The following is a 17,516-nucleotide window of genomic DNA, read 5'->3' as shown; positions in this document are numbered from 1 at the left end:
TTTATTAAAATTATATCTTAACAATGAACAAGTGAAAAGGAACATAAACCAATCAAAGAAACCTAAAAAAGTATGAACAGAAATTGCTTTGGCCTGCCGAAGATTAGTAAATACGCTTGCCGACGTACTAAACAGTATTGTTTGTAAAGCCAATTTACACTTAAATTGTCCGAACATTTTTACTGAATTGTTGATAGAGATTTTTAATATAAAGCTTTTTGTACACGTGATCTGATCTGATAAGTTCCAATGCCAAGTTACAGCTCCAAAACTGAGAGCAAAAAAAACATTATGTTCAAAAATATTTAATACGGATGGGCCAGAGCGCGTATCTATCAAGTGTGCCGCATTTCGCGTCTTAATCATTGCACGTGATTGGTTGTGTTATTCACAATTAAGTTGGTTGGGAGGAATATGCCAGTCGAGAGAGCATTCAAAATTCGTAATTAGAATTATGCAAAACAATTGTAACTACGTTGCCAATTTTGTTGAAATGAGAACAAATGCAATACAACAACAAAAATCGATATACAATACGACAAAATTGTACACATATACATTAAATTATTTATTATTTATATATATATATATATATATATATATATATATATATGTAATGTGAAGCATGCGTCAGTTTCAACAATCGCAGTTTTTAATACAAATTAAAGGATTTGCTCTTAGTGTATAAATGTGAATAAAAAAGCATGCAAAAATACGTAAAGTAAACAAAAATAATTTAATAAATTCAATCTAAGCAATTTAAATTAATATTATTTTAAAAACGCTTAATGTCTGTCTGCTTTTGAGCTAACAAACAAAACACACTGAGAAAAATATGCACATGTATGCATAAATAATTCGAATAACTAATGTGCTCAATATTAATTAGAAAGCTGTAAGCCAAGCGCCACTTTGGCTTTGACTACGGGTGACATCATCAAAGAAAATATGTCTTAGGGAGTTTCAAGAGTCGAACGACTCGGACAGATGACGACAAACGACGAAGCAAACCAAAAGCAGTTCAAAAGCAAAAATCACAATTTTAGCAAATTTAGTTTAAATCATTTATAAATTGTAAATGATATACTTATAAATGCATAGAGTTGTGTGTAAATTGTACTTGCAATAACAAAACGAAAAAAAAAAACAATTTGTAAACGAATCGTATCACTGTATCTTGATCTTCATCTTGCCACAAATCTAATTTGTGATTTGTGCCACGTTTTAAATATCGATGTCTGATTAGCTTGTAACACAACTTAGAACAGATACATGAATCCATAAACCGTAAGCAACAACAACTACGAACTTAATCCAAATAATGTAAATGTTAGGAAGCCGCGCATTAGATTCACACCACAAAACAGAAAATGTTTGACTTGAGTATTCGGTCGTCCGTATCACGTATTATTGCAAGCCAGTTACAATAAATACTACTACTTTAAATAAGTCCACCCCAACAGCAAAATATGAAAAATAACCAGCAACTACAAAACCTAGTACTCTTGGTATGGAATGTGACTAAAATACGATGTACTCGTAAGACACGTAGCTTGTAAGTGAATGATTGAGTGGTACCGGTACCATTCAAACTGTATGTATTACTATATCGAGTTTAATTGGTTTAGATCCCGAGTTACTCAAGCCCTAATATCTGTATTGATTTATGAAACAGATGCGCACGCAACACTTTCTAGTTGTTAAACAAAGACAAATAATGAAACAATTGTATAAAAATTTATATGTAATAGCTAAAAGTTAAGTTAGTCAAGAAAAATTGCATTCGATAATATAGCTGCCGGTGAAAGCAAATGCAAACAGAACTTATCACTCGCTAGGAGCCCAATTCAATTAATTATTCATTAAATTGTATAATTTATAACTTATATACGCATCGTTTCAATTTATATTCTAAACTAAGCGGTTACTCCAAATCGGCTTCAACAGAACCTCTCCCTAAAAACCAAAAAAAAAAAAAAACAAAAGAAAAAACTCAATATCGTATAATAAATGGTTCAGCTAAATGTGTCTAAATGTAATTTAATGAAACATAACAAAAACAAAACAAAAAAAAAAACAAAACAAAGCAAAGATTTTTAATGCAACATTGTGAGTTTTAATTACAGTATCAACTTTAAAGAGAAATCAAGCAAGTTTAATATTTCATAGTTTATTAAGCCCATCCATTCATAGTCGTCATAAACATTAAGTACATAATCTTATTAAAAAAAAAAATAAACGCAACAAATAACGAGAAACCGAATTGAAACTGAAAACAAAACTTTAACAAACAAACCAAAACCCATTAAAATGCAATCAAATCTAATGCATGTTGTTGGGTGCATGTGCAAATCGAAGGCATAAAAAAAATTGAAAAATACGTATTCATAAGAATAAACAAAATTCAGACAATTTTAAATACGCGTCTTTTATTATCTGACATTTTATAGAGGCGAATTTCTGATTAATTAAAATTTTCAGCTCAGTATCTGTGAACAAACATACCTTCCTTCACTTCACCTTATCCAATATTACAATTTTCAATACTATTAATAGACTTTTTATATATATCTTTATTTTAAAAACAGGCTAATGTTTAATTTACTAAACAATGCGTTGTGCTGGGTTTTACAAATTCAATATCATATTGGAAATTACATACACATGTACTAAGTACCTACCAGTTATATATTGCTATATGTTATATACGATATTATTCCTAATTATAATTATCAACATTGCGGCAGTTAGAGTACTAGAGTTTTGGGTGCAACATGTTTTCGGTACTTATAAATAGTAAATAAATGAATAATAGTAATAATAATAATGCGCTAAAATCAGTACGAATATTATACAAATCATTGACATGCTTTCTTTTTGCATATTTTTGATTATTATTAATTTTTTTTGGCCAAGTGCACTTATATATTTTGCATCCAAAGCTTGGCGTTGTATTTGGCATTTGTGCTAAGCTACGACTAAGGGGTAACGCCAAATTTCCACACTTCCTGGGGTTCAACTAACCTTATAAACTATCTTAGTTGGTATTGATGAAGCAATTCGGTTGCGTATTTACAATTAATGTTGGTACACGGGCAGTGGATGACCCTCGGAGTTGAAGACCCATTTTTCTAGGTCTATCTCCTTGCGATTGTCACTAAACAGCAAATAAAAGTATTTTAAAGTTTCGCTCATCCAAAAGCTTTCCATGAGATCGCGCATTCGTGTGTTTAAAGTATTTTTCACATTGCCCAGAGATGTGTAGCCAGCAGCTACCTTTGAATGTTTTTCAAAAGCCTGGAAAATGTTCCAGCCCATATCCTGATAAGTGCGGTTGCCGGTAAGTGCATAGAAATAATATAGACTCTCAATGAACTCGGGTCGTAGCAAATTGTGAGCATCATTGGGTTTCACATAGATGTCACTGTCATCCTTATCATTTAGCGCAAAGTACGAAATCTCAGCCGCCAAATGAGTGGGCTGTCTAATGTAGGTCTGATAGCAGGTGTCCAACAAATCCTTAGCAAGCAGTAGATGTGAGTCGGGCATGCCATTCTCATGACCCAGCAAGAGTGTGCCAGGCAAATAGCAAGTTAAATGATCCATTTTTGGTTTAAAATCGTGACCATTTATCAGTTCCCCAATATAAACCCAATGCTCTCGTGGCGTGCGTCTCATCAATTGCGTGAGGACGCCATCTATTGCTTGCATATAGTCCAGAATAAGACTAATAAAGATGAATGACATACATTAATAAACGTGCATTGCTTTATAGTTTTTGCTTACTCACTTGTCGTTATCTTTGCGACCTGTTTGCACCCATTGCTTAAGTAAGTACTCATAATAGGAATCTCCACGAGCACCCAGGGAAATAGTCGCATAATTCCTAAAGGTTCCTGTATTTGCATTGATAAATATTGGCACCAGGCCATGACTTTTATCCAGCGCATGTATTTTATCGTTAACTACGTTTACCACCTACCAGGCAGACAATGTTACCATTAATAAATTTAACTGTGGGCACATAATTGAATAAAACTTACACGCTCAAAAATAGGTACATTAGTGGAGCGGCTGAGATCCCGAAATTCCAACTGTATGGTCGTTACTTCACTGGTTGAACTATCCGGAGACCATTTTGGCGAATGTGCAGACCTTTCGCCTAGATTTACATCCGAATACGGTATGCCCGATGGCGAAAGAAAACTGGGTAACAGGCGATTGCCCAGTTCAGCCGCTTTGATCAAAAACATCTTGTCGCCGCTCAAATGATAAGCAGACAGTAGTCCGCCTAGGACACGTATGGTGACCTCGAAGAGATTCACATCCCGATTCGTGTGAAAGTGCAGAGAATTTTTGACCCAATCACGTGCTTCATTGAATTCTACAAAAGCATAAGGAGTGGCATCATTAATTCAACAACAAATATGCTTTATGCCTACCATCTTCCAAGCCCATGATGTACATTGTGTCCAGAGAGTCCACAATTGACAACCCCAAACCAAACCACTCGTGTGAGCTTTGGGAAACTGGTTTTAGATTGTCATGACCCCAGGCGTAAGTCTTGTAACCAGCCCAAGAGTGCTTAAAAGCCGCTACAACCGCAGCCTGCCGCTCGTTGGTAGCGCCATGGAAATGCTGCCCTTTTGCCAACTCTGTTTCCATATTCTGCAGATGCGATTCAATGCCGACACCTGCCAATTTGAAGGGTTGCCGAATAGCCTCCTCTAGCTCTGTGCGAATGTTCAACGGGTCGCTGATAGCCAATGATGACTGCTCTTCACTGGGCTGGTCTATACTGTTAACTATATCGATTCGCCCATTGCTATTATCATTGATAGCGGCCGCCGTTTCCGGAAGATTAACAACTTGTTCCGCGTTATTGCCATCGGCATAGGCCATATTGCTATCCAACTGCAATACAAACACAAATATTCTCTTTAAAATACCGGTTGTCAATAAATCGAAGCACATTATCGTAAACGTATTGATTGTCATTGTTATCAGCCTCAGCGGAGCTGCTCTAATGATATTTCAAGTGGGCCGCGCCCCTAACATGCTCGGTTGTGTGTATTGGAAAACAAAAGTTCATTTATTGATAATAAGCTTTCGCAGCTGATAAAGTACTTAAGAAAATAATTGCTTAACTGATATCAGACTTGTTGACCTACCTTATCTTTTGCCGGCTTTGTCTTAATCAGACGGCTCCCATCTGTCATTGGAGATGCCACAGCGGCTGGAATATCGTCGTATAATTTGTTTTCCTTGTCGATATTAGGATGGTGATGCGGATTCTGTAATGTATTTTCACGGCGTATATGAAAAGGTGCCGCTCCTGGCTTCAGATGCATATCCTTTATATTTATTAACTGATCCCCGGGCAAAAAGAGTAAAGCAGTAAAGAGAAATGCTGTGATGGCCATTATAATGAGATTACGTTGACAACGGGGCAATTGATTCCATGACTGCAATTATAGGTAAAACAACGAGAATTAAAACAAATTAGATTGAGACACGTAATCTATAAAACCTAGTGATTGATTGGCAAGCAACTCGTCTAAATTATTTATCTAATATATGCCTATTTTTGGAATATATACGTGTTCAAACTCACCCGTCGCAAACTTTTACGGGAAAGGTTACTCTCATCGCCTCCAGCGCCACCTGTTATGCTCCCTATGGATGTTGTGGGTAGTGTTAGGGCAACGTGGTTGGTTTTTGTCATTTTCGTGTGGCTTCTAATACCCTATCTTTCAGTATTGCAGCTATGTGTTTTTTATGGGATGAGACAAAAGATGGATCCACATTTGCACTCGCAACCGAAAAAATCGATGTGCGCTAGCTTACACAGCGGTTCGCTGTCATAAACTCAACTGTTAAACCAGCACTAACAATGATTTCTTCACATTGCTAACTTTACGGTATCAGTTAACGAAATTTCTACTTAACAACTATTTGCGTTTTCACGGGTCTTTTCCTGTCGAAAATTTCTTATTATGGGACTATTCTCTTTTTACCCAACACTGTTATCTGCAATTACAGCTGTGGCCACCCAAAATAATTAGCATCTGTTAAAATGTTATGTTACAGCGCGCACAGATTTGTTTGATGAAAGCGGCCGTTATATATTTAACTGTTTTGAAAAGAAACGAAGAATTCAAAGTGGTGAACAGTCTTAACAGAACTCTTCATTAAGATGGTTTAATTTGTAAGCTTAAAGCTGAAAATTGAACATTAGAACTGTTATTTTGATCAAAGTGTCTCTAATAAACGATAGCAAGCATTGGCAGAACAGCTGTTGCTTAACATTATCCATCGAATGTGTTGAGTTTGCATTTCCTATCGAAATTGTGATGTGTTTAGAATTATGGTGAACATCTAATTTTGGGCGGCAAATTATCGACTATGTTGAGATTCAAGGTTATAACGCTAATATTTTATAGGATTCGATTCTACACAATTAGACGGTTAATTAAACCGCAGCTCGATATTGACGATTTTTAGAGAAAATTCGTAAAATAATCGGTATTAATATAAACCTAAAACATTTGTTAACAATGTTGAGATAGTTATGGATATCCAGCACAAACAAAATAATAAAAAAAGTAAATAAAGAAAATCATTTCTAAATGTTATAAATAAGCTTGATCGAAATAACTTGAAATTTATTTGTGCGCGTAAATAACAAACTATGTATGCCTTATTTGAATACTGTAGTGTAAAGCAGCAATAGTATTATGTTGATTTAAATAATAAACTTGTCTTCTAAAATCAACAACAAGTATCAGTTGCTTGTAAAGACATTCATACATACATCTCTGTGGGGTTGATTAGCTGGCAAGGGCGAGGTCAGTCCGGAATTTGTGATTATAAGGGGGTCTATCGAACACTAGACGCTGATGTAGAACGCACTGGAATAGGCAAGCCACTAATGTTTTGCTGATAATACGTACATTACTGATAAAATTCCCAATTGGAACATAAGCTTTAAAAAACTAATGTTCTCAAGCTATTAATCCCGTTCCATGCCGCAATGTTAAAACTGTGGAACAAACTTATCAACTATTGGAAATGCAAAAATAAAAAGTATATTTAAGTGCTTTCAGATGTTTTTGAAAAAAATGTGTAGTTACGGTCTGGCTGTATGGCTTATCGCTGAACTCTTGACACATTTCAAGCTGTCGAACATAAAATCTGGACTATGCGCTGCGACGAGAAACAGCTATAAATATAGGCAACACAACCGTAGACTATTCAGTTTTAATCATATTGAACATGTTGAAGTATCTGATCGTTTGCCTGGCGCTTTGCACATTGGTCAGTTAGGAGTGGCAATGGATCTGACTGCAGCTATAATATAATTTATATTTTCGCAAACACAGGCTTATGCTGATGGAGAATGGGTGCCGAAAACTGCTGATCAAATCAAAGAGATTCGCGCTGAATGCCTCAAGGCCCATCCGCTGAATGTCGACCAAATCAACAAGCTGAAACAGTTGGAGTTCCCAGACGAATCCGAGGTTCGCCAGTATCTGTTATGCACTGCCACAAAGCTGGATATCTTCTGCACACACGAAGGCTACCATGCGGATCGTCTGGCCAAACAGTTCAAGATGGATCTCACCGAGGAGGAGGCGCTGCAAATTGCACAGAGCTGTATTGACAGCAATGTGGAGAAAAGCCCAGCGGACGTGTGGGCATTCCGCGGGCACAAGTGCTTGATGGCCAGCAAGATCGGCGAAAGAGTGAAGGCCTTCATCAAGGCGAAGCAGGCAGAGGCAGCGGCAGCGGCAGCGGCAAAGGCTTAAGTTCAATAAATTTGTCTTTTGTGCTTGAACGCAAAACATTGACGGAAAGTTTATTTATTGTTAAAGGCTATGCAAGAGTGCAACAAAATTAGGCTACATGTGCATTGAACTATGTTTTAGTGGCTACTGAGCAATTGATTCTCTAAGATGCTTAGGCATCGCCGCCCTCGGATATGGTCTTCATAGCAGCATTAATATGCTCGTCTAGCGGCAGGCTGCTGTCCAGCGCCGGGTTGCGAAAGCCCTCCAGGAAATAGCAGGTGCCATTACCATTCGAATTGGGAAACTCCTTTGGTAGAAAGGAAGGATCGCGTGGCTGGAGATCAAAGGCAAAGCCTTCGTGTTTGGTTAGCCAACTGAAAGATTAGTTAACAAATTAATTAATGGTCTTTCCAATCTGCTCGAACAATAGCTTACTCTTTGGTTGTGGGGCTCACATTGATCTTCAGCGCCTCGCTGCCTGACTCGAACTTGTTCGCAATGGTTACGTTGTGTCCAAACAAACAGTATCTGGGCATCTTGCGACCCACTACCCCAGCGAGCACCGTGCCAGTGTGCAGGCCGATGCGCATTTTGATTTGCTCACCATCGTGTGTTATGTGCTTGGAGCAAGCGCTAAGCATCTTCAGCGCCATCCAGGCCACCTTGTGAGCATCGTAGATGGAGGCCCGATGCAAACCGCTGGCCACACAATACGCGTCTCCAATGGTTTCCACCTTGTACACGTCAAAGAAGTCGCAGAATTCATCAAAGTCCTTATACAAGCCTTCTAGCATGCTGATGACCATAAATGGCGTGGCCCGGGAGCAAATACTGGTGAAGCCAACAATATCGCTGAAAAGTATAGTCACATCCGGATAGGTCTGGGCATCTATTGAAGAGCCCAGCCATAATTTCTCAGCAATCTCAGCCGGAAAGATCAAATGCAAGAGGCTGACGTTCTTCTTACGTTCCTTGGTCACTGCCGAGTTCGCCTCCTCAATGCTGCTCTTTAACTTATCCATGCGACGACGTAGCCCATCCTGAGCACGTGCCTGCTCACCTACCAATATCACCTCACGCGTAGCATCGTGCAAGGGAATGTCAGAGATGAAAAGCCCGTTACAGGTAAGACCGTCCAGGCCATCCAAAAAGGGCGAGCCAATGAACAGCAGTGAATTCGATTCCGGGCAGTGCACCATTTGACCCTTAATCTCCAAGCCAATGGCGGGAAAATCTGATACTCCCGGTGGACTGTTCAGACCAATCAGAAAGGGCGTATAGGTGCGTCGCACAATATCTCGAAATTTCATGGTCAAACCCTTGGGGCGTTTAAAATCAAAGTACGTGTTGGCCTGGCAGCCAAAGTCAGCCAAATACGGCTTATAGAGCTTGCTAAATCCGCGCCCCAGCTGCACCAGCTCCAGCTGTTCGTTCATGATGAAATGCCAGGGGAACATCTTACAGAAGCTGGCCGAATTCATTTGCAGATCCGAAGCATTGGCCGAGTTGCTGCGCTGCACTGTCTCATGCGGTTTCGTGGCCACGTCCGGTCGGCCCATTTGTAGTGTCTGGGAGCTGTCTTTGACTAGAGAGAACAAGTAACGGTAGCGTCGTGCATCACCCTCCACTGGCTCAATTTTAATATTCACATCCACCTTGTACAGCATGCGAGTGAGTGCCTTGAGGGACCCAAGCAGCAGCCATGCTATGACCGGACGCTCCGAGGTGAAGATCAACTCACCGTCCCCCGCACATACAAAGCCCGTATCGGTGACATCAGCCTGAATAGGTACGGAATAGGAGTGAGGAAGTTTCAAGTCATGTTATTGCAATATTTACTAACCTCCTGCAATTTTAGTACATCGTATACTCCGTCAAGCGAGCCCAAAAACTCTTGGAGATCGGTGCCCAGGCAGCGAAAGGCTCGCTCGATAATGCCGGTGCAGCAGCACGTGATCAGCTCCTCGCCCAGCAGCACAAGAATTTCACTGGCACTGGCCTCGTCCATCTTCAAGAGCAACTCCTGTATATCTGCCAGATAATCGTAGTTGGCGCAGTTCTTAAAGAACTTGGGATCCATTTTACTGAGGGTAAAGTGTTTAGCACTAAGCTTTAAAGTAAAGTTCCGGATTGTTTTGCTACTTACAGCTTATGAATGTTGGGCCAGCTCTGGCGATATTTGGCCACCAGTGAGGTGACAGCTGTATTGAGATCCTCATTCGATGGCGCTGTCAGCAGCTGTATGGCCATCTGCAGATGGGTCAGAGTCAAGGCATCACCCGCAAGAGACAGCTCCTCATCTTCTAAGTTCCAATGAGCGCCCGGCTCCACAGTGACTGATGGCTGGCGTGCCAGCGAGTCGGCGCGACGAAAGAAGGGACACGCCATACTGCGTGCGGTCAAACCTATTTGAAGCATTAATAGATCGATGTTAGTTATGAGAAGGACCTTCTAATGTTATAAAAAGTATGTCCACAACTTGTAGGTCTGGAAATATTATTGTATATAAGTATATCTATGTGTCCACAAAAAATGCATGGAATCAGCCTGTTCATGATGTCAGCGTTGAGTTATGTGCAAAAGCTGTTCAAGTTCAGCGTGCACTTATATATGTATTTTGTTGTCTTTGTACGTGTGCCACCCACTGGCCCAGAAAACCGTGGCTTCTATTCACCCCTCCCAATGGGCTGGTGGTGCAGCCGTCTTGAGTGGCTGCAGGATTTGCCTTCGCACTGTTCTTGTTTCGTCTACGTTTCTAGAGGTCGATTGTGTATATAATCAGCATGTGCCAAGGCTCACACTAACGTTCATTATGAGAGCCCCATTAAAATGCAATATTTGTTTAATTTATTACATTCTGTTGCATATGTATGAGCCGAATGTGTGGTATAATTTGTGCCGCCCACTTCACCACCCTACGCTTTTATTTATTGCACTCACATTAAATGAAATCTACTTGGCAGCAAAAGCTATCAAATTCAAATTCAAGGGGGTGTCACATTTAAAAGGACTTGTAAAAGTGATTAAAAACCCACTAGAACCATGTTTAGCACAAACAATTAGGAATCATTGCATACTTCTTCTTTGGTGTTAGTATTTCAATTGCATACCTTGAAGGGGCGCACGCCCAACTAAGAAATATTTAGGACTTAGAAAAGACAGTTTTATCCATCTGAGTATTTAGAATGTGTTCAGCATGCAGGACACCCCATTTCAATGGATACACAATTTTCCGAGCACTGGGCAACAACTCTTGCATTGGCTCTAATGATTGCTTTGTGCCTTACCTGCTGTGCTTGATTAGCAATTTTTAATGTTCTCACAAATTTTATGTAATTTGCACTAATTTTATCTATGTTGTGTGTAAGTTTGGTTAAAATTTTCCGAAACAACCTCAGAGTTTTTCGCTCGCCTGAAAAATGCCACAACTTAATACAGAATAAGCTTCGCCACAAACTACACAGAAAAAAAGCTTGCGCCAACGTTTACTGGAGCTTTAAGCTTGTCTAGTGCAGTGAAAGTGTGCAGAAATTGTTGCATTGTTTTCAAATTGTTATCAGTTAGGGTGTGAGTGAGTGGGACAGCACGCTACTGACTTTGCGCATGACTTTTTCTAACTGTGAAGTTTGCCATTGGTGAAGCTTGATTTGCGGCTCATATGCCGCGCGCTGTAGCGCACTTTTCGACTAATTAACCTGTTGCGTGAGCAAAAAGCACATAAGCTGCTATATTTTTGCCCACCTCTCTCTGCCGTGCATACTCTTCCTTTCTCTCCCTCTCTCTCTTGTATTCGTTGGCTGGCTTGCTTTTTCGCTCTGCAGCGGTACATGAAATGTGAGGTGGACAGCAATAACAATTAGCTTGCCCACAGTTGTTTGTGTATCTGGCAGAATGCTGCTTATGCTGCACGTGGCCTACCGGCGCTCACAGCGCGTACTCTCTGCATTCGTACTCACACACAGAGCGGCGGGCGAACGCAATCAATGTCCAGCAAGCGACGCAGCCAACGGGAAAATTATACGCTTTGATTCAGTATATTGACGTTGGTCAAAACTGTGCAACGTGTTTGCCTGTGCCGGTTGAGCTATTGTTTTTTGGGGGGGGGCGTAACTGTTCCATCGTGCGAATCGTCACCTTGCCAGAGCGTTTGCAATAATATTTACTTCTGTAGAAGCACGGTAAAACTGACGAGCTGAGCGCCAATTATGAGATACACAGTGCAGTTCGTAAGTAATTGCAGCAGTTCATTTAAATTTTAAATTAGAAGTCGGTCTCTTGTTCAACATACATATGTACATCCATATGTACATACTAATACAGAGCAATGCGATATTCTGGCGCTGGAATTGCATTGCTTTGTTTGCCTTTCTGCTCTCTCCATAAGCTGTGCAGCTAATTTAGTTGATTTTTATGTATACGGTAAATTTACGTTTCTTTTGCCTGTGTGCGAGTGTCTGAGTGTGAGTGTGAGTGTGTGAGCTCGACACCTTGTGCACAGTGGATGCTTTATCTAACGACAAAAAGAGTAAAAAGAATGTGGAGCTTCTGTCCTTGACCTTGCTCACTTCATCTCTTGTGCTCTGCGACGCTCTCCCTCGCCCTCTCCCTCTCCCACTCTGTCTCTGGCGCTGAGTGTCTTGCTATTGAAAGCTCACACATAGAAAGTAAAAGTTGTTTTTTTTTTTTTTCATTTGCAAACATTATATTATGCAAATTTATTACATGAATGCCTTTGCTTTAGAGCTGCTAACTTATTAATCTAATCGCCTATAATAGTGCTACCAAATTGGTAGGCTTATCGCTTCTTGTATATTTTTTTGGCCCGCACAAGTGTTTGAGTGCTGATTAACGCTAATCGACTAATCGTTTCGTTTAATACTTATCTTAAAGGCCACAGTTCAAGCCCTGAAGCTATCACCGTTTTTTATAAGTTTGGCGCTTTATTTTTCGCTGGTGCGTAAAGATCCAGAGGGGCAAGTATGGACAACTGTGCTCAAGTGCTTGCCCATTGTGGCATTGATGTTTTATGTTTTGGCCAAAGGATTTTCGCTCAATAAGCAGTAAGCTTGCACTTATCCTGCTTTGTATTATATATTTTTGATTGTAATAAGTACTTTGTAAATTTAAGCTTCCGTCGTTCTCAATTGATTTTACTCGGCTTAGTGTTTTCCTGCGGCGGCGATGCCTTGCTCAATGTTAATTTATTTCCCTTTGGCATGGTCTCCTTTGGCGTGGCGCATATCTTCTACATAAGCGCTTTCGGCTGGCATCCACTCAAGTGGGTTATTGGAGTATGTCTTTATATACCGGTAACAGTTTGTAAGCAAATATTTGGAGAGTAAGCTATTTTCGATTTTTAATAATTATTATATTTCTGCATTGTAGTTGTCATCTTAGTGCACAAGCACTTGGACGAGATACTAATAGTCGGCGTGCCCATTTATTGTGTGCTAATAACCACCATGCTGTGGCGCTCCTTGGCTCGGGCTGTGGAGGTAAAAAGATTCCTGGCAATCTTCTGTGCTGTCGGCGCTGCTCTGTTTGTAATATCCGATGCGCTAATAGCCGTGACCATGTTCTTGAGCGTACAACTGCCATCACCACGGCTGCAAATTATGATAACCTATTATGCTGCCCAGTTTGCCATTGCGTTGAGCACTGCCGATGATGGACCAACGCCGCCATGTAGAAATAAAAACAAATAGTGCAGCTAATTGCTCAATTAATGTCCATAACGCAACCACCAAAATATGTACTTCCAAAATATTAGTGTAATAGTGTAATAATAATGCCATTTAGTTGTGATAGTAAATGTTCGTTGAAAATAAATACACATTTAAAAACGGTTTTGAATTTAACTGACGCGTTCTTGTTGAACACAGCACAGTTTCATAGCTATCAGTGTTTTGTCGCAGTTAACTTAACGAGATGCTTGCGACTAAATAGGGTGACCATTATATGTGTTTATTTTGGCGTTTTCTGGCACTTTTTATTACCGCTTTATCCAAGCGACCGGGAATTGTGATTTGTAATTTGTTAAAATTGATTAAACGAACAAATATTAAAAATGGGTCCATCAGAGTTTAAATTAAACAATCCGCCCGAGGACCTAATATCGGCAGTAAAGTTCGGTTCCAAGTCAAATCAGTATATGGCAGCTTCATCGTGGGACGGGACGCTTCGCTTCTACGATGTGGCGGCAAACTCAATGCGCCAAAAGTTTGTACAGGATGCGCCTATATTGGATTGCGCCTTTATGGTTTGTCATATACATATATATATATATACCCAAGCACACAGCACTAACATATTATTTTCGTAACAGAATATTGTGCACGTGGTGAGTGGTGGACTGGATAATCAGCTGCGTATGTACGATGTGAATACACAAGCTGAAACTCTGGTAGGTGCCCACGATGAACCTATACGCTGCGTGGAGCATGCCGAATATGTCAATGGCATACTGACCGGCAGCTGGGACAAGACAGTTAAGCTGTGGGACATGCGCGAGAAGCGCTGCGTGGGCTCATTTGAGCAAAACAATGGCAAGGTTTACTCCATGTCCGTCATTGACGAGAAAATTGTGGTGGCCACATCTGATCGCAAGGTATTAATTTGGGACCTGCGAAAGACGGATAGTTACATTATGAAGCGCGAATCGTCGCTGAAGTATCAAACACGCTGCATTCGCTTGTTCCCCAACAAGGAAGGCTATGTGATGTCCTCCATTGAAGGCCGTGTGGCCGTTGAATACCTTGACCATGATCCTGAAGTACAGCGCCGGAAATTTGCATTTAAATGCCATCGCAACAGAGATCACAACATTGAGCAGATATATCCGGTTAATGCAGTCAGTTTTCATAACATTTATCACACATTCGCAACGGGAGGCTCCGATTGCATTGTCAACATTTGGGATGGCTTCAATAAGAAGCGTCTGTGCCAGTTCCACGAGTACGACACGTCTATATCATCGCTTAACTTCAGTGCCGATGGAAGTGCACTCGCCATTGGCTGTTCCTACTTGGACCAGTTCACAGAGACGCCAGCCACAGTGCCAAATCCGGCTATTTATATACGTTACCCGACTGACCAGGAAACAAAGCAGAAATAAATGCGCTTCCTTTTTATTGACTATTAATCTAATGATGAAATATATTTTGCTTATAACTTAGATTTTAATTTAACGTATACATCCTTAAGCAGCGACCACAAAAGTTGGCCAACAGCATAGCCCAGCTCGGCAAAGCTCAGTGCCGAGGCGCCCACATAAAGACCCAGAATGCCACCAAAACCAGCGACCCAATCATGGAAGGTGTACTTCAATTTAGTTTCTATTTTCATTAGCACACGCTGGGTGTAATGTATATCTGCTCTGATGCGTCTTGGTGGCAGTGTGTCATTTGTTGTATTGGAGCTGTGGTGTGGAATAGGCGAGGAATTAAGCTTGAATGAGCTATCAGTGGACTCCAACTTACTTAAGCAATTGGCGCACATTCAGATAGGTTTGGTACACCTGTGTGTTGCAGCTATCTGGGCACGTGCAAAACTGACCACGACGGGAATCATTAATATACTTTTCCTGGCCGCGCGTCTTCACATAGCCAAAGACGTCGGTGTGACGAGAAAGGCATGGAAAGTCCAGCACGTTGCACTCGCGAGTATCATCTGGAACGAAGTTCTGTTGTTATATCAAGATTATCTTAAAACAATCTTCAACTTACCAATGGACGGTAAGTGTATTGGCAAGGTGCACTTGCAATGGTGGTGCACGGACCACTGTAGGCAGGTGGCAATGCAGTTGGCACGGCTGTAGGGCAGACTCGTATACGGAAAGTAGGGATGACGCTCGTTCTATAATTAAATTGTAGGTAAATTGTTTTTTGGCTTGTGTTGATTGATGTGCACATACATGAAAATAGCAGCGCCGCTTGGCGGGATCCATTTCGTAAGTGTTTGTGGACGTTTGTATGACCACCGGATCTAAGGACAAGAAGTTTTCAGTGTTTGAATATAGATGGTAGACCATGCTGTGTGACCACTGTCTGGGCTCCTTGATCATTAGCTGAAATACAAAAGATGATTTTTAGTGTTGCGATATTTTAAATATCTAAATTGTCAACTCACATTCATGGAAAAGGGCACCTCAGTGCCTGCCCGCAAATAGGAGTCGTTCATGCGCAGCATGAACTGTAGTCCGGAGCCTTCACCGGCCGTGCTAAGTTTGTACGGATAGAACTCATTTATAAGCTTCTTCTTGCGTGAATCTTCCGAAATCAGGGAGTTGAATACCAAGCACAAACCCTTCTCAGTGCGCTCCTGCACAAACAACTGGCAGCAGTCGTAGTTGGTTTCATCGAAGACACACGAATTTGGCACAAAGAGCTCGTCGCAGCGGTATGCCAAATAACTGGCTAGCTTGGAGAGGCTCAGTTGGACGAGCGAAGACAGGTTTCGCTCAGCTAGCGCGCCCAGTGTCTGAAACTCACCAAAGGTCAGCTGCTCCATGCCAATGAGCAACTGCTCAAAGGACTCGCGCACATATGGATCAGCATTTCTGGGCAGAAAACGTTCTGCAGCCGTTGAGGCGCGCAACCAGTTAACATGATTCCAGGGACAAATAGCAACAGCCGGAAACTCTACATTATATACCGGTAACTGTGTCGTTTCCACTACGCTAACCAGCTGCTGCTCATTGTGTTGGTGCTGCAATATGGAGAACATGCTTAGGAAGCTTATCGTGCCCAACAGCACGACAATGAACCAAAAGTAGCGCACACTACGATGCTGCTCCAAGAAGGCATTCTGCATGCCGTGAATTGTCGAGTGGCCAAAAGAGCGACGCAACATGCTCACATATTTGTTCCGCAGCGGATGCGGCTTAAAGTGGAGCAGACCCGCCTTTGATGTGGGTCGCGGCGCTACAAGTTCCTTAGAGTACAACATGGCAACTGAGAAGTGCTCGCTGAAGCGCTGACAGCTTTATTCTGGTCAATAATTGTTGGGTAGGCGTGACTTAGGAGTACGCTGTATATGCCAATCATAGTTTTATTAACGAAACTAGAAAATTGTTGGTTAGTTAGAAGCTTAATGTACTTAGTTGTAGCTTAGGATTTGGGGGCTAGGCTCTGTTGCACCAGCTGCAAATGATTTTTTAGAAGACAGTCGGCACCGCGCCATGCCCATTCGCAGGCGTTTGAGCCCTGCTCATTCTTATCCAAACAGGCGGCAATCTTGCCATGCAGCTCATCGTCGTGGTTCGCATCGCCGCGTGCCAGCTGCGTATGAATGTTCTCTACATTAAAGCCGGATTGGACATCAAAGAGACCGAATTTGGTGAACACGCATTTCAAATAACACTGTGTCTTGGCATCGTTGGGATACACCCATTTCTGATATTGCTCGACGAGCTCAGTTGGCACACCCAGTTCCTTGACGCACTCCTCGCGGTAGCTCAGCATATTATCTCTATTCTTGATGACATACTCGGCTGAGGCCTACGAAGCAACACATTGCTTAAAACTTGCATGGGTATATCAGTTGTCCAAGATACTCACCAAGCTGAACAGCATGCAGACGGCAACGAGATATTTCATTTTGATTCTTTTTGTGCGCAGCTCAACGATCAAACCTGGACTGTGCACAGTTGACGGGCGGTACAACCATTTATACCCGTCTGCTACGATTGTATTCGTTAGGGTTTCGCTACCTACTCTTAACTGACGA

General features: G+C 41.2%; 7 protein-coding genes across 7 annotated transcripts; 3 read left to right on the top strand and 4 right to left on the bottom strand.

The window, feature by feature from the left end:
• Positions 1 to 2,544: 2,544 nt before the first annotated feature.
• alpha-Man-Ib (alpha-Mannosidase class I b) lies at positions 2,545 to 6,019 on the bottom strand. The gene is made up of 6 exons (XM_002055820.4): positions 5,615 to 6,019; positions 5,172 to 5,465; positions 4,443 to 4,914; positions 4,044 to 4,384; positions 3,791 to 3,978; positions 2,545 to 3,727 (listed from the first exon to the last, which is right to left on the bottom strand). Exons 1-6 carry the CDS (start codon positions 5,723 to 5,725, stop codon positions 3,079 to 3,081), a joined length of 2,055 nt encoding a protein of 684 aa, XP_002055856.1. The 5' UTR covers positions 5,726 to 6,019; the 3' UTR covers positions 2,545 to 3,078.
• Positions 6,020 to 7,164: 1,145 nt separating this feature from the next.
• On the top strand, positions 7,165 to 7,850 carry Obp99c (Odorant-binding protein 99c). The gene is made up of 2 exons (XM_002055819.4): positions 7,165 to 7,317; positions 7,383 to 7,850. Exons 1-2 carry the CDS (start codon positions 7,276 to 7,278, stop codon positions 7,806 to 7,808), a joined length of 468 nt encoding a protein of 155 aa, XP_002055855.1. The 5' UTR covers positions 7,165 to 7,275; the 3' UTR covers positions 7,809 to 7,850.
• Positions 7,614 to 11,232, bottom strand: Gycalpha99B (guanylate cyclase 1 soluble subunit alpha 2). Its single transcript, XM_002055818.4, has 5 exons — positions 11,078 to 11,232; positions 9,937 to 10,195; positions 9,634 to 9,874; positions 8,226 to 9,571; positions 7,614 to 8,164 (listed from the first exon to the last, which is right to left on the bottom strand). Exons 2-5 carry the CDS (start codon positions 10,176 to 10,178, stop codon positions 7,960 to 7,962), a joined length of 2,034 nt encoding a protein of 677 aa, XP_002055854.1. The 5' UTR covers positions 10,179 to 10,195; positions 11,078 to 11,232; the 3' UTR covers positions 7,614 to 7,959.
• A 558-nt stretch (positions 11,233 to 11,790) lies between these two features.
• On the top strand, positions 11,791 to 13,648 carry LOC6632378 (lysoplasmalogenase TMEM86A). The gene is made up of 4 exons (XM_002055817.4): positions 11,791 to 12,016; positions 12,681 to 12,850; positions 12,919 to 13,109; positions 13,176 to 13,648. Exons 1-4 carry the CDS (start codon positions 11,996 to 11,998, stop codon positions 13,493 to 13,495), a joined length of 702 nt encoding a protein of 233 aa, XP_002055853.2. The 5' UTR covers positions 11,791 to 11,995; the 3' UTR covers positions 13,496 to 13,648.
• Positions 13,649 to 13,773: 125 nt separating this feature from the next.
• Bub3 (mitotic checkpoint protein Bub3) lies at positions 13,774 to 14,964 on the top strand. The gene is made up of 2 exons (XM_002055815.4): positions 13,774 to 14,049; positions 14,116 to 14,964. The coding sequence occupies exons 1-2, from the start codon at positions 13,858 to 13,860 to the stop codon at positions 14,902 to 14,904; spliced, it is 981 nt and encodes a 326-aa protein (XP_002055851.1). The 5' UTR covers positions 13,774 to 13,857; the 3' UTR covers positions 14,905 to 14,964.
• Positions 14,955 to 16,743, bottom strand: ppk19 (pickpocket 19). The gene is made up of 5 exons (XM_002055814.3): positions 15,918 to 16,743; positions 15,703 to 15,855; positions 15,515 to 15,644; positions 15,269 to 15,458; positions 14,955 to 15,207 (listed from the first exon to the last, which is right to left on the bottom strand). Exons 1-5 carry the CDS (start codon positions 16,734 to 16,736, stop codon positions 14,955 to 14,957), a joined length of 1,545 nt encoding a protein of 514 aa, XP_002055850.1. The 5' UTR covers positions 16,737 to 16,743.
• A 63-nt stretch (positions 16,744 to 16,806) lies between these two features.
• On the bottom strand, positions 16,807 to 17,488 carry Obp99a (Odorant-binding protein 99a). The gene is made up of 2 exons (XM_002055813.4): positions 17,348 to 17,488; positions 16,807 to 17,287 (listed from the first exon to the last, which is right to left on the bottom strand). Exons 1-2 carry the CDS (start codon positions 17,384 to 17,386, stop codon positions 16,898 to 16,900), a joined length of 429 nt encoding a protein of 142 aa, XP_002055849.1. The 5' UTR covers positions 17,387 to 17,488; the 3' UTR covers positions 16,807 to 16,897.
• Positions 17,489 to 17,516: the final 28 nt, after the last annotated feature.

Source organism: Drosophila virilis, chromosome 2, assembly GCF_030788295.1.
Source record: "Drosophila virilis strain 15010-1051.87 chromosome 2, Dvir_AGI_RSII-ME, whole genome shotgun sequence".
NCBI classification, from domain to species: Eukaryota; Metazoa; Arthropoda; class Insecta; order Diptera; family Drosophilidae; genus Drosophila; species Drosophila virilis.
The sequence above is the reverse complement of the archived record's forward strand: the minus strand, read 5'-3'. Positions and strand labels throughout refer to the sequence as shown.